At 46.4% G+C, this 15146-nt stretch overlaps 1 protein-coding gene across 3 annotated transcripts; it reads left to right on the forward strand.

Annotated features, from left to right (window-relative positions):
* Positions 1-1025: 1025 nt before the first annotated feature.
* CXCR2 (C-X-C motif chemokine receptor 2) lies at positions 1026-12326 on the forward strand. 3 transcript variants are annotated; one of them, XM_009183041.4, is made up of 4 exons: positions 1026-1248; positions 2200-2262; positions 5216-5267; positions 10791-12326. In XM_009183041.4, the coding sequence occupies exon 4, from the start codon at positions 10831-10833 to the stop codon at positions 11896-11898; it is 1068 nt and encodes a 355-aa protein (XP_009181305.1). In that variant the 5' UTR covers positions 1026-1248; positions 2200-2262; positions 5216-5267; positions 10791-10830; the 3' UTR covers positions 11899-12326. The 3 variants fall into 3 exon arrangements, with proteins under 3 accessions (XP_009181305.1, XP_009181304.1, XP_031507376.1); XM_009183040.4 differs by lacking the exon at positions 1026-1248 and adding an exon at positions 1529-1842; XM_031651516.1 differs by lacking the exon at positions 1026-1248 and having other exon boundaries at positions 1911-2262.
* Positions 12327-15146: the final 2820 nt, after the last annotated feature.

Genomic DNA, 15146 nt, shown 5'->3' on the forward strand with positions numbered 1-15146 from the left:
GCGTGAGAGAGTGTGTGCTGGCTTTCCCAGATCCTGGTTGTAGTAGTTATGTACGTAGTGTGTGAGAAGGTTTACTGTCTCCTATGGGGTTGGAATGGCAGGAATCTCTTTAAGCTTAAGCTTACCTCATTCTCTCGTGGTGTACTCTTTATTTATTTAATTTTTCCCCAGTATTTTATTTACTGAGTTGATGATTCAGGCTTCGGACCAGTAGGGGAAGTATCCCTGGGTAGGCACCAGTTGTAGCTAAAGCAGGTGGGTAGATGTAATACCCAATGGTGGGCAGAGATCCCAGCCTTGATGAAAGTGGCTGGGGGAGCTCTCAATTAGATATGCTGAGGTTTTGTCAGGGTGAAGGGTAAGAGCTACCTCAGGTCCCCCACAAGGCCAGCTGGAAAGCTATCTACCTCCCCACTTCACTCCTGTCCCAGTGTTCTGGCTATTCAGATCAGACAGGCAGTTATTTTCATCTGTAGAAATGTTGATGTTCCAAGTAGAGTGGAATTGGGACTGCCTGTCTTGCAAGCCTGAATCTGGGGAGTGCTCCTCCCGTGGGGATGCAATCACCCTGATTTGTTCAGGAAAGCTGTTTGTAGGTGCATCCATGCTGCATTCCTTTGGGAGAAGCCCCAGCTCTGTCTGCAGTGGCGTACCAGGGGGAAAAAGGATCCTTTCTCTAAGACCCTTCACAATACCAGAGGCTACCTGCCTGTTGGGTAGAGGTGCAAACTTTCCCTACTCTGCCCAGCACAGCACGGCAATTGTGTCTCTGCTATAGGAAACTTCACACCAGTGAAAAGATCTGGCACTCAAGACCTGCCGTTCAGATTATTTTGTCCCACAGGGTGTTCCCTTGATGTGATGTTCTTCCCCTTTCTTTAGGAATGGGACTTCCTGAGACCAGACTACAGTGCTCTTCTGGGTCTAGCTCCTCAGTGGGCCTACCAGACTCTGGGCTGGTGCTGGGGAATGTCTGCAACGGATCCAGTGATGTGACCTGTCTTTAAGACTCCCAGCAGTGAATACCAGCACCACCTCTGATAGACATGGAAGGGGAGTGATGTAAACTCTGCAAGATTCGAAAGGCTTAGCGTGCTGACTTTCTCAAATGCTGGTTATAATTATAGTGATGTTATCACGTGGACGGATGCAGGACTTCTGGTTAGCCAGGGTGTTGTAAGCAGTGGTGATAGCTGAGAATATGCAGCCGTTTTCTCCTTCCTGGGTGCAGTACTATTCTGCCTAGAGGTGAGTTTTTTGCCTGTCTCACAGAGTAGGCTGCAGCTGCCACTTCTTTCAAAAGTTTTGTGGATTCTTTCAGTTTTCCTGTTCAGTTCCTGCATTCATTCCTGGAGAAAAAAAAATTTATAGTGTGAATCTCTACACACTATTCTGTCCTTCCAAGTGGGAGAGGCATGCGAACGCTACCTCCAATCTGTTTGTCTTGGGGGGAAAAGAAGCAATTTGGTTTAAAAAACAAAACAAAACAAAAAAATGGATTTGCTGGGTTTAGCAACCCAGAGGTCATTGGGAACCTTGGCGAAAGCTATTTCAGTGGAGCAGTAGGAAGGAAGCCAGTTGCAGTGTCTTTGTTGAGCAGCAGAGGGGAGGTAAGGAAGTGGAAAGAGCAGCTGTGGTAGCCGAAGGGTGCTAGGACAGAGGCAGCATGATAAAGCCATAAGTAAGGTGTGGTGGAAGGAAAAAGAGCCAGGACAGAGGGCAGAGAAAGAGGATCCTCAAGGACTGGAGAGGCAGTGGGGCCCACAGAGGTGTGGGGATTCAACAGAAACAGAAGGAGGGACGTTTCTCACTCTGGCCCTGGAAAGAAGGAAGAAACTGCGTGTAAGTTCAGACACGTCCATTGGCGGGGGCTGGGATGCCCGCATCTTCCTTGTTAAAAAAGGAAGTCCAGGTTCAAAACATTTAGAGACAGAAGGTGGGTAGGCAAATCTCCACCTTCAGACTGGTAGGCTCCTCCAGAAGCCATCAGACAGGAAGATGTGAAAATCCCCAGCACTCATCCCAGAATCACTAAGTGGCACCTCTCCTGGGCCAAAGTCCCAGGACAGACCTCATTGTTCCTCTGTGGGAACACCTCCCCAGGAGGGCCTCTTGGATTTCCCCCTTGCAACCCAGGTCAGAAGTTTCATCGTCAAAGCTGTCTCTTTTTTTTTTTTTTTTTCTTTTCCTGTCTAACAGCTCTGACTACCATCCAACCTTGAGGCACAGTGAAGACATCGGTGGCCACTCCAATAACAGCAGGTAGGTGACTTGTTCAGTCTCAGATGCTGGGGACATATTTCTAATGGAAGAGATCTAGAAACTTCAGCCTCCTCTGAGGACCTGAGAACTAGGGTGATGAAGTGTAGAAACTTAGAGCTAAAGACAACTAAGTCTTCACCTAGACAGCGCTGCACAAAAGAATTTTCTGCAATAATAGAAATGTCCTAGATCTGCCCTGCCCAATATGGTAGCCACTAGTCACACGTGGCTACGGAGCACTTGAAGTATGACTAGTGTGACTGAGGATCTCAATTTTTATTTTATTTTATTTTATTTTTTCTTTTTTGAGACAGGGTCTCACTCCAATGCCCAGGCTGGAGTGCTGTGGCATGATCTTGGCTCATTGCAACCTTGACCTACAGGTCTCAGGTGATTCTCCCGCCTCAGCCTCCCAAGTAGCTGCAGCTACAGGCACGTGCCGCTACACTCAGCTAATTTTGGGGGGGTTTTTTTGGGGTTTTTTGTTTGTTTGTTTGTAAAGACAGGGTTTCGCCGTGTTGCCCAGGATGGTCTCAAACTCCTGGGCTCAAGCAATTCGCCCACCTCGGCCTCCCAAAGTGCTGGGATTACAGGCATAGGCCACCTTGCCTGGCCTTTATTTTATTAATTTTAATGTAAATAGCTACACATGGCTAGTAGCTATCATGCTGGACAGAATAGACTTGAAAGAAGCTCCCATTTTCCAAAGGCACACACCAAGGCCCAGAAAGAATGACTTCTCCAAGCAGGATTAGAAGCCAGGTTTTTGTTTTGTTTTTGTTTGAGACAAGGTTTCGCTGTGTCACCCAGGCTGGAATGCAATGGCACAATCTCGGCTCACTTCAACCTCTGCCTTCCTATTTCAAGCAATTCTTATGCCTCAGCCTCTGGAGTAGCTGGGATTACAGGCATGTGCGACCACGCCTGGCTAATTTTTGCATTTTTAGTGGAGGCGGGGTTTCACCATGTTGGCCAGGCTGGTCTCTAACTCCTGGCCTTGAGTGATCCACCCGCCTCAGCCTTTCAAAGCACTGGAATTACAGGCATGAGCCACCTCACCAGAAGCCAGTTTTTTAATTCACTCTACCCTACATATAACAGCAGTGATCTCCATGGAAATGAAATTGACCTAAGGAGTGTGAAGGAGGCTGACTGGGAAACGTCAAATCTGGGCTCCCCTCTCTACATCCTTCGTATCTGGCTTTCTGGGACACAAGGAGGTACCTAATGGGGCTCAGAAACTTTAGGCTGGGATCCTGCTCCTTATTACAGTGAACAGGAGATAGCATTTGAGAGTAGATTTTTAGAGGTTTTTTAAACTGAAAGCCTAATTCAGCTGTGTCACTCTAGGTAAGTTTCTTAACCTCTCAGAGTCTTCATTTCCTCATCCAGAAAGTGCCTGCTTCATGAGGTTGTCCTGAGGATTAATTGATATAAATTCTAGAAAGCACTTTGCCCAGAAGCTAGAACCTGGTAGACATTCAACATTACAGCTAATATGGCAATTAATATCCAGGGCAAAGCAAATTAGATGCCATCAAAGTCAGCCTTGAAAGCAGACCCACTGCCCACTGCTTTCCCTTGATTGGGGATGTAGTGAGAGAGGCAGCATGTTATCAGTGAATAAACTATTCCGGTAATAATGATCACAATAATAAAGGTTAACGTTGTACTTTATGTATGTCTTACATGATTTACAAGCAATCCCTCATTTCATCCTCACCACAACCCCATAAGTTGGAGTCTGTATTGGCCCCATTTTACAGATGAGTAAACTGAGACTCAGATGGGAAAAGTCAGTAGCTCAGAATTGCTCAGCTAGCTCTGGTCTCATCTGCCTCTCTCCATATGTAATAAGCCTCTATCTGGTTTTAGCGTCAGCTGGCCAGGTGGCATTGCATTCTTCCCCAGCTTGGGAAAGAGAGGTGACGAAGACTAAGAAACATTTGCTAAACAGTTAGACTCAAACATTCTTTCTTTGGGGTAGGTAGGCAGTTTAAGTGCGTCTGCCACAGGCATTGAGTGCCCTCTGGGCCCTGGGATGCATGGAGCAAGAGATAGGGTAAAGAGTAATGGAGAGGATTGAGGTGTTGTTCACTGGGGTGGGCACTTGGGAGGGAGCAGAATTAGTGTTCATAGCTCTCCCTGGATTAATTCATTCATTTGTAATCAATAGCAAATTGATAAAATACATTATTAGGGTCACTCAACACTGTTTTAAAAAATATATTTGGACTTGGGTGGAATCTTCACTTTTACCAAAAGGCTTTCTTTCCCAAATTAGAGGGTCTTGGCTCCAAGGGTGGTAGCTGCTGCAGAGTTGGGGTCCTCAGACCCAATGCCAAGTGTATGAACCAAGAAAGAATATCAATACCCAGAGATGGACTTGTGGTCAGAGCAGATGGTTGGGGAGTGAGGGGAAAGAAGAGAGGCAGGAGTGGGGCCGAAAAGTAGAGGCATCAGGTCCAGGGAGGAACACCACCAGACTCACCAGAAGCTTTAGTCCATCTCTGTCGTTTTAATGCACTGCTCCCCTTTGACATGTGAAAGACATTCAAGAGCTATAGTACTGCCGATGGTACGACAGGGAAGCCTGAGGCAGCTGGAGTGCCAGGAGACTCAGACAAGGTAGCTGAAGGAGCCAGGGGCTCTGAGATACAGCAAAGATGAAAGAAATCCATGCAATCCTGGGCAAGCCATTTCCTTTGTCTGGGCTTGTTTCCCCATCTGTAAAATGAAAAGACTAGCTAGAAAACCCCTCAGGTCCCTTCCCAATATAAACTCTACGAGTCCGTGAAATGACTATGGATCCAAGAGCTGACCTGGGAACTAATTATTCAAAGTTATCAGAATCACCCGCACCCTCAGGAGCTCCACCCCTGCACTGCATTGAGCAATCTAATCCACCACTCACTTCCTCCACTGTGTTCTCACCACCACCTCCCTTTCATAGGTTGCAGCTGCCCTCCTGGAGGTGTCCTACAGGTGAAAAGCCCAGCATCCTGGTAAGTCTTGGAACACCCACCCTTCCCAACAGCTAGAATGTTTCTGTTCTTTGTTTCCCTTGATACTCAGCCTACATTTATCCCAAGCATCTCTCCCCACCCTTGGTGGGCCCCTCACCCTCACCCCTTGGCCTCTTCATTTTCTCCCTTTGGGGACCCGATCCCCAAAGGGAGAACTTCTGTTCCTCCTCCCTCACAACCCTCTCCAACCGCTCAGGACCACTTGATGCCCACGCTCTTCCCTTGGCCTAGTGGCCTTCCAAGACTCAATCAGCCCTCCTGGCCTGGGCTAGGACTGGGTCTGAGGATGGGCCGAACACTGTTCACTTCCCACTTCCCTACACTAAATGCAAATATTTGTGGATTATATTTATAGAGAGAAAGAATACTGAAACTGTACTAAAATGACTGTTTTGTTGTTAAAAAGATTGCCTTAAATGTTTGAGATCTTGTAAATGTCTCTCATTCTATAGCATTTTCATGTAATAAATTAGAATTCATGCCATCATCTATGGAGTTTCCAAACTACCATGAGTCACTAAGGGGCTGGCATTTTCCCTAAGTCAAGAAAGCCCCCTTTTTATCCTGGAAAATATGACTGGGTGGCCAGCCGGACCCAGCCATTTCAAGGGTGTTTGGTTTATCATCCCTGCCAGAGCTGTTTCTTTCATTCTGGGCCTAAGAAATGGCAAAAGAAAACAATGCATAAAACATCAAAGAATGTGAGTGGACCATACACAGGTTGATTTAATTATATCTCAAGAACTTAACTTACAAATATGTTTAATAGATGAGGTGCACTTTTTTTAAGAAGGGCTATAGACTGCAAATAATACAAGTGGAGCCCTTTACACCTCACTGGAACAGTGGTTTCACCACTTCTCCACCCTGTGATCGCAGGCTGGTTACTGAGCCTCCTGTTAGGTCAGCTGAACCTCCTTGTGTCTCAGTCTTCTAGAAACAGGACCTAATTGTATCTATTTGTAATGAGCCATGGAGATCATGTACCTGTGAGGCACAAAGCAGACCTCAGATGTGTCATCTCCTTCCCTTAGTTTGTCCCTCTGTCTGCCAAGTCATCCTCTGTAGAGATTGGTAAACTAAAAAACAACACCAACAGCGAACACCCCTCTCCCTACCCTAGGAGCTGAAGGTCATTGGCCTGACCTGGTTCTCCTTGCTGAATTCTCTACCTTCTGTCCTGACTTACATGCTCTCCCTCTGGAACCTGCAGTTGACCCATAATGCCTGGGAGCATGGGCTCACCCATATACGTCCAGCCCATCCTCAGCACAGCTGAGCACTGGATTATCCACAGTGAGGATTTACCTGTGAAACATGCTCTGCCACTGCTGCCTGTGCCGACACGACAGTTTCTGCAGCAGCCCCAGTCCTGGCTTCTCACAGCCAATACTCATACATACAAGGCCCTGCTCTCTAAGAGCACAAGCTCTCTGCACCCAATATGCCCTGCATCTACTCTCAAAGATGGGTCTTCTCTTGGGTCATCTGTTCCCTTAAGAGCATCTGTAATCATCTGCTCTCAGAAGTGATCCACCCTTGACCTCGTGATTTCATTGGACATACCCTGGACCTCTGAGCAAACTTGCTCTCAACCATGGGACTGTGGTGCTGGTGACTTCTTTCAGGTCTTGCTGACTATACTGGTCCAGCAAGCTGTATTACCCGCCCTCTCAATACCTCCCCAGCCTTCCGGCCAGGCAAGGCCTCACCATCATCATCATGTCTCTCTAGGTTCATCAACTGATTGAATCTTCTCTATCAGTTGCCTTGGTATGCTGGGAAGGCAATGTATCTGGCCCCTAACTCTCAAAAGAGAAAGTAAAAACTTGTCAGGAAGGTGATGGCTAAGAATTCCGTCACTCTTGGGGGAAAAAGGGCATTATTTTCCCCGTTTTGCTTAATCTTCTTCCGCTTTCTTCTTTGCTACATATGATTGACAACAACAGAGACTTCCATTCTGCTAAAGAGAAATCCTCCCTAGGACTTTTGTTGTTATTGTTGTAATATTTGTATTTGCTTTGCAAGGCTGTGCACCCTTTGATTAATCTTTTTGTTTTTAATTGAGACATAAGTCACATACCACAAAAGTCACCCATTTAAAGTTTTTAGCATATTCTACAACTATTGCCACTAATTCCAGAACACTTTTATCACTCAAAAGAAAAACTCTGTAGTCATTAACATTCCTCTCCCAACTCCCCTTGCCCCTGGAAACCACCAATCTACTTTCTGTCTCTACCAATTCTACCCATTTGCCTATTTTGGTCATTTCACATATATGGAATCACACAATAGGAAAACTTTCGTGTCTGCCTTTTTTCACCTAGACGAACATTTTCAAAGTTCATCCATGTTGTATTGTGTATCAGTACCTCATTCCTTCTCATGGCTGAATAATATTCCATTGTATATAATACAGTCATAGGTTGCTTAACAATGCAGATGCATTCTGAGAACTATGTCATGTGAACATCATAGAGTATATGATGTTATAGCCTACTACACACATGGGCTATACGGTAAAGCCTACTGCTCCTAAGCTACAAACCTATACAGCACGTTACTGTGCTAAATACTATAGGTAATTATAACACAATGGTAAGTATTTGTATATCTAAACATAGGAAAGGAACACTAAAAATACAATATTATAATCTTATGGGACCACTGTGGTATTTGTGATGTGTCATTGACCAAAAGTCTTCCAGTTGCTCATGACTTTTCCTCAATTTGTCTGTCCATTCATCAGTTGATGGATATTTGGTTTGTTTCCACTTTTTGAGCTTAATGATGACTGCTGCTATGAACATTAGCTTTCAATTCTCTTGGGTACATACCTAGGATGGGGTTTGCTGGTTCATGTGGTAACTCTATGTTTAACTTTTTTGAGCAACTGCTAAACTGTTTTCCAAAGCAGCTGCACCATCTTCCATTACCACCTGCAATATGGGAGAGTTCTGACTTTTCCACTTCCTCACCCACATTGTTCTTGGGCGTCTTTTTCTGAGTGTGCCCAGCCTGGTGAGTGTGAAGTGGGTCCTGGGACCTTTAACTTCCTGGTTTTTCTCTGACACTGGGTTCCATTTGGAGGTAGGTTATGGACTTGGACATGGTTGGTGGTGGGATAGTCATCCCTTACTCTAAGGCAATGGCCGGAGGGTGATCTGTTTTGTGGTTCAAAAAGAAGCTAATTAGGGAGCTGGATTGCTTTAGTTGACTTCTTCTTTGAGAAACTGGGATTTTTTGTTTGTTTGTTTGTTTTTGTTTTTGTTTTTTTGAGACGGAGTCTTGCTTTGTCGCCCAGGCTGGAGTGCAGTGGCACCATCTCGGCTCACTGCAAGCTCCGCCTCCTGGGTTCACGCCATTCTCCTGCCTCAGCCTCCTGAGTAGCTGGGACTACAGGCGCCCGCCACCATGCCCGGCTAATTTTTTGTATTTTTAGTAGAGACGGGGTTTCACCGTGTTAGCCAGGATGGTCTCGATCTCCTGACCTCGTGATCCGCCCGCCTCAGCCTCCCAAAGTGCTGGGATTACAGGCGTGAGCCACCGCACCCGGCATTTTTTTTTTTTTTTTGAGGCAGAGTCTCACTCTGTTGCCCAGGCTGGCGTGCAGTGATGTGATTTCGGCTCACTGCAACCTCCACCTCCTGGGTTCAAGTGATTCTTGTGCCTCAGCCTCCCAAGTAGTTGGGATTACAGGCGCACATCACCATACCTGGCTAATTTTTGTAATTTTAGTGGAGATAGCGTTTTACCATGTTAGCCAGGCTGGTCTCGAACTCCTGACCTCAAGTGATCCTGCCACCTTGGCTTCCCAAAGTGCTGGGATTGCAGGTGTGAGCCACCACACCCAGTCAGGATCATACTTTTGAATAGCTGCAGCCCACCCTCTACACCCAGGCTTCCCCAAAGCAGGATCTGTGCTGTCCTTGTGGCAAGGGCAGAGCCCGGGGAGTTAGACTAAATCTGAGAGGAACAGGGGAGTCAGGGCTGGATGGAGACAAACACATGCAGGACAGGAAGGGTCCCCAACAGGGCTGGAGAGCCACCAAGCAAGGGTAGTGCAACCCCTGTCTTCTCTGCTTCCTGCTGTCCCTCTCTCTTATTGGGGAGCAGACTGGCTGTGTCTGCTCATCCTGCATGGTGGCCATGGCTGCCCAGAGCTCCCTGAATAACCTGTTACGTTTCCACCCACAGGGAGAATCAGGCAGCCCGCTTGCTTATTATTTTTAATATACTTTTCCAAACTACACACACATTCCCAAAGCAGGCCTCCTTCTACCCAAAGGAGAAATGCTGGACCTTACTAATTAACTGAAGATTCTTCTAGCTCAAGCCTTCCAAAACTCCATGCCACAATTGTTCAAACCATTTTCCAGAGTACCTCTTTTAAAATAACTTTTAGAAAATTGAACAAAGGGATTCATGCCTCAGTTTTATAGTCAAACCATGATCTTTTCTGAGGGTACAGCCCATTTGGAGTGCCTGCTTAATCCCCTGATTAAAAACTGAATGGGGCTGAATGCAGTGGCTCATGCCTTTATTCCCAGCACTTTGGGAGACAGAGGAAGCAGAATTACTTGAGGTCAGGAGTTTAAGACCATCCTGAGAAACATAACAAGACCCCATCTCTAAAAAAAAAAAAAAAAAGAATTGAGTGGCATCTCACATTTCTGAACATGAAACCCAGCCTTGATAGCCAAAGATGCTCACCACTGCAGGATCCAGGCAGTATTGAGTGTTCTGTGGGGATTATCCAAAGAGAACTTTCTTTTTTTTTGGGAGGGGGTTATATATTTTATAATTTTTTTATTTTATTTGTTTTTATTACACTTTAAGTTCTAGGGTACACGTGTACAATGTGCAGGTTTGTTACATATGTATACCTGTGCCATATCTGCTATAAAGACACATGCACACGTATGTTTACTGTGGCACTATTCACAATAGCAAAGACTTGGAACCAACCCAAATGTCCATCAATGACAGACTGGATTAAGAAAATGTGGCCCATATACACCATGGAATACTATGCAGCCATAAAAAAGGATGAGTTCATGTCCTTTGTAGGGACATGGATGCAGCTGGGAACCATCATACTCAACAAACTATCGCAAGAACAGAAAACCAAACACTGCGTGTTCTCACTCATAGATGGGAATTGAACAATGAGAACACTTGAGACACAGGAAGGGGAACATCACACACCAGGGCCTGTCCAAAGAGAACTTTCTGCAAAGTTTTAGGTGATGGCGATGCTAAAAGAAATGCTAAGAATTTCTCTCTTATATTAAAGAGAACTATAGTCCTTTCATAAAATGTACCATTTATCACCAAATTTATCTCATAACCTAAGAGCTACTGATTACAAATTTGTAGGGAAAAATTACTTCAATGTAATACTCAAGCCAACACAAAGAATCCTATCCCAGTTTCTTGGGTGGATGTGCAAGAATCTGGGGAATTTATTGTGCAGTAACCTTCGTCTCTCTTCTATAGGTCAGGATTTAAGTTTACCTCAAAAACAGAAGATATTAACATGGAGAGTTTCAATTTTGAAGATTTCTGGACAGGTGAAGATTTTAGTAATTACAGTTACAGCTCTGACCTGCCCCCTTCTCTACCAGATGTCGCCCCATGTCGACCAGAATCCCTAGAAATCAACAAGTATTTTGTGGTCATTATCTATGCCCTGGTATTCCTGCTGAGCTTGCTGGGAAACTCCCTCGTGATGCTGGTCATCTTACACAGCAGGGTCGGCCGCTCCATCACTGATGTCTACCTACTGAACCTGGCCATGGCCGACCTACTGTTTGCCCTGACCTTGCCCATCTGGGCTGCCGCCAAGGTGAATGGCTGGATTTTTGGCACATTCCTGTGCAAAGTGGTCTCACTCCTGAAGGAAGTCAACTTCTATAGTGGCATCCTGCTACTGGCCTGCATCAGTGTGGACCGTTACCTGGCCATTGTCCATGCCACACGCACACTGATCCAGAAGCGCTACTTGGTCAAGTTCATATGCCTCAGCATCTGGGGTCTGTCCTTGCTCCTGGCCCTGCCCGTCTTACTTTTCCGAAGGGCTGTCTACCCGCCCTATATTAGCCCAGTCTGCTATGAGGACATGGGCAACAATACAGCAAAATGGCGGATGGTGTTGCGGATCCTGCCCCAGACCTTTGGCTTCATCGTGCCGCTGCTGATCATGCTGTTCTGCTATGGATTCACCCTGCGCACGCTGTTTAAGGCCCACATGGGGCAGAAGCACCGGGCCATGCGGGTCATCTTTGCTGTCGTCCTCATCTTCCTACTTTGCTGGCTGCCCTACCACCTGGTCCTGCTGGCAGACACCCTCATGAGGACCCGGTTGATCAACGAGACCTGTCAGCGCCACAGTGACATCAACCAGGCCCTGGATGCCACCGAGATTCTGGGCATCTTTCACAGCTGCCTCAACCCCCTCATCTACGCCTTCATTGGCCAGAAGTTCCGCCATGGACTCCTCAAGATTCTAGCCACACATGGCTTGATCAGCAAGGACTCCCTGCCCAAAGACAGCAGGCCTTCCTTTGTTGGCTCTTCTTCAGGACACACTTCCACTACTCTCTGAGACGTCCTGCCTAAGTGCAGCCCCATGGGATTCCTCCCTTCTCTTCACAGTCACATTCCAAGCCTCATGTCCACTGGTTCTTCTTGGTCTCAGTGTCCGTGCAGCCCCCATTGTGGTCACAGGAAGCAGAGGAGGCCACGTTCTTACTAGTTTCTCTTGCATGGTTTAGAAAGCCTGCCCTGGTGCCTCACCCCTTGCCATAATTACTACGTCACTTGCTGGAGCTCTGTCCATCCCGCCCCTGAGCCCGTGGCACTCTGTGTTCTAAGAAGTGAAAATCTACCCTCCAGTGAGACAGCTCTGCATACTCATTAGGATGGCTAGTATCAGAAGAAACAAAATCAGGCTGGGCGCTGTGGCTCAGGCCTGTAATCCCAGCAATTTGGGAGGCTGAGTCGGGCAGATCACTTGAGGTCAGGGGTTCGAGGCCAGCCTGGCCAACACAGTGAAACCCTGTCTCTACTAAAAATACAAAAATAAAAAAATCAGCTGGGCATGGTGACAAATACCTGTAATCACAGCTACTTGGGAGGCTGAGGTGGGAGAATCGCTTGAACCCGGGAGGCAGAGGTTGCAGTGAGCTGAGATCGTGCCCATGCACTCCAGCCTGAGTGACCGAGTGAACTCTATCTCAGTCCATGAAGATGTAGAGGAGAAACTAGGACTCTTGAGCATTGAGGGCGGGAATGTAAAATGGTGTGGCCACTGTGGAAGACAGTATGGCAGCTTTCCTCAAAACATCGGACATAGAATTATCACATGATCCCGCAATTCCACTTCTAGGAATTGACCCACAAGAAGTGAAAGCAGGGACTTGAACCCATATTGTCCACCAATGTTCATAGCAGCTTATTAGCTTATCCACAAGACCCAAAAGGCAAAAACAACCCAAATGTTCATGCATGAATGAATGAATGAATGAATGGCTGAACAAAATGTGATATGTACACAACAAAGTATCCTTCAGCCTGAAAGAGGAATGAAGTACTCATACATGTTACAACATGGACGAACCTTGTTATGCTAAGTGAAATAAGCCAGACATAAACAGCTATGATTCCACTTACATGAGGTACTGAGAGTGAACAAATTCACAGAGACAGAAAGCAGAACAGTGATTACCAAGGACTGAGGGGAGAGGAGCATGGGGAGTGATGGTTTAATGGGCACAGGGTTTATGTTTGGGATGTTGAAAAAGTTCTGAAGATAAACAGTAGTGATAATTGTACAGTAATGTGACTTAATGCCACTAAATTGACACTTAAAATGGTTAAAATGATCAATTTTGTTATGTATATTTTATATCAATTTAAAAAAAAAAAAAAAACTAAGCCCTAAAAGGTATTTTAAGCACCAAGGCTGATTAAACCAAGGCTGGAACCAAGGCTGGAACCACCTGTCTATATTTTTTGTTAAATGATTCCATCAATATCTTTTTTTTTTAATAAACCATTTTTACTTGGGTGTTTATATTACTGCTTCCAAATTGCTACAGAGCGGTGGGGCAAGGGTGAGCAGAGGTCTTGAGTAAGAGTCTTTACAAGAAGTAAATCTCTTTGTTATTTGTTGTGTCGTAGAGAGAAGGACACAATAGAGATGGAGCCCAGTCTTGCCATCCCCTTGCCCCCAACCCAAGCTTCCTGCTGTAGACCACGCATCATAGAAAGAAATGTGTTCTGGGATGCTTTAGGGCCTCTCATGTCCTTGGGTTAGGCAGTAGTCAGGAGTGTCAGGGGTGAGACTTAGAATTAGAAGGTGCAGAGGGTTGAGTAAGTTCACCAAATCCCCCTGATCACGTAGTAGGAAGGCAGAGAGCTCTCCCAGCTCAGCCAGCAGCACCCGCTGTGAGTGCCCTACCCTCTTCCCTCTCTCCCACCCAAGCACACACCCATCATTCCAGGTTTGACAGGACAGCCCGATTGCAGAATGGGGAAGTGGTTTATAATCTGTCATTAGGAGAAAACAAAAGATTCGAATCATGCCTCCAACAGCATGGAGTTCTGACTGTTCAGAGAGTGGGGATACAGCGGAGATCAAGACAGACAGTGCCTTGCCCTGGGGGAGCTCGCATTCCTAGGGCTTGTCTCTGCAGGGTCTTTGTCTAGAGGGCGTCTGGGTCTGAGCAGCCTGAGAAGGAAGGAAGGAGGCAAGAGGAACTAAATGACCTCAGTTCCCAAACAACCCCCTTCAGGTTAACAACTAAATCTAGGAGAAAACAGGGAGGCAGGAGCACACCTCTGAGTGGGAGGGCTTGGGGGCAGAGAACTTCCACTCAAAAGCCACAAAACTGCCTTTCCTATTGCATTCAGCACAACAATCCCTTCTTTCCTGCTCATTCTATGCTGGGCACTTGCTAAACTCAGGACCAAGCATGACTCAACTGCTCTGGCTGAGTCTTCGGAACAGCTTCTGATTCAGTAGCAGGAAATGCAGGGGAACGTGTATTTACCAAGGACCTGACTTGCCAGAGGAACCAATGGTGCTCTGCCTGGACAAGGCTGATGGACCAGGTGGCTCCCCGAGACGACTCCCAGAGGGAGGAGGCCAAATTATGCCTCTAGTTTCAGGACTCTGCTCTTTCCTCTAACAAGGACTGGAAGAAACATGGTTCTCCAAGGATAATAAAAGGATACCCTCAGCCTAGGAAAATGAGGCAGAGATTAAATTATGCTTACATGAACTCTGTAATTCATCTCTATCTCCAATCTCTCTCTGTCTGTCTCTCTCTGTCTGTCTGTCTGTCTCTCTCTCTCTTTCAGACTCTCTTTCATAAGAACAGTCTTGGCACAAATAATTTACCAACCACACCATCCCTAGGACAGGCAAATCTGGGGCTTGCCTTTGAGTTGTTGACTTCTTTCTTCCCTCCGATGTTTCTGAGCCTGAGTCCCAAGGTCTCAGGGTCCAGCACCTTTCTGCCTGATCTGCCTGCTCTGTCTGAACTGGCCATTCTTGCTTCCTGTACTCACTCTAACACCATTGTCTATTTTTATCTATCTCTCTGAGTTCATGGTGTCTCTCTCCACCACAATCCCCAGTCTCTGCAGGATGGGCTCCCTTTGTTCATTAAATCAAGGCAGCACCCAGTCTAAAGAGCACCTCAGTCTGCATGTCCTGTTCAAACTCATAACATGCAGACCCACAGGGAGAACCACACTACCATGCATAGCAGAGTCAAAGAGGCCTGAAGATCCGCATTTCCATACATAAACGAGGAAACTGAAGCTTTACCAAAGCAACCTGGCCAA

This window comes from Papio anubis, chromosome 10, assembly GCF_008728515.1.
Source record: "Papio anubis isolate 15944 chromosome 10, Panubis1.0, whole genome shotgun sequence".
Lineage (NCBI taxonomy): Eukaryota > Metazoa > Chordata > Mammalia > Primates > Cercopithecidae > Papio > Papio anubis.

Bases quoted from the DNA above. Each gene is read 5' to 3' on its own strand.
- CXCR2 (XM_009183041.4), top strand. From the start codon at position 10,831: ATGGAGAGTTTCAATTTTGAAGATTTCTGGACAGGTGAAGATTTTAGT.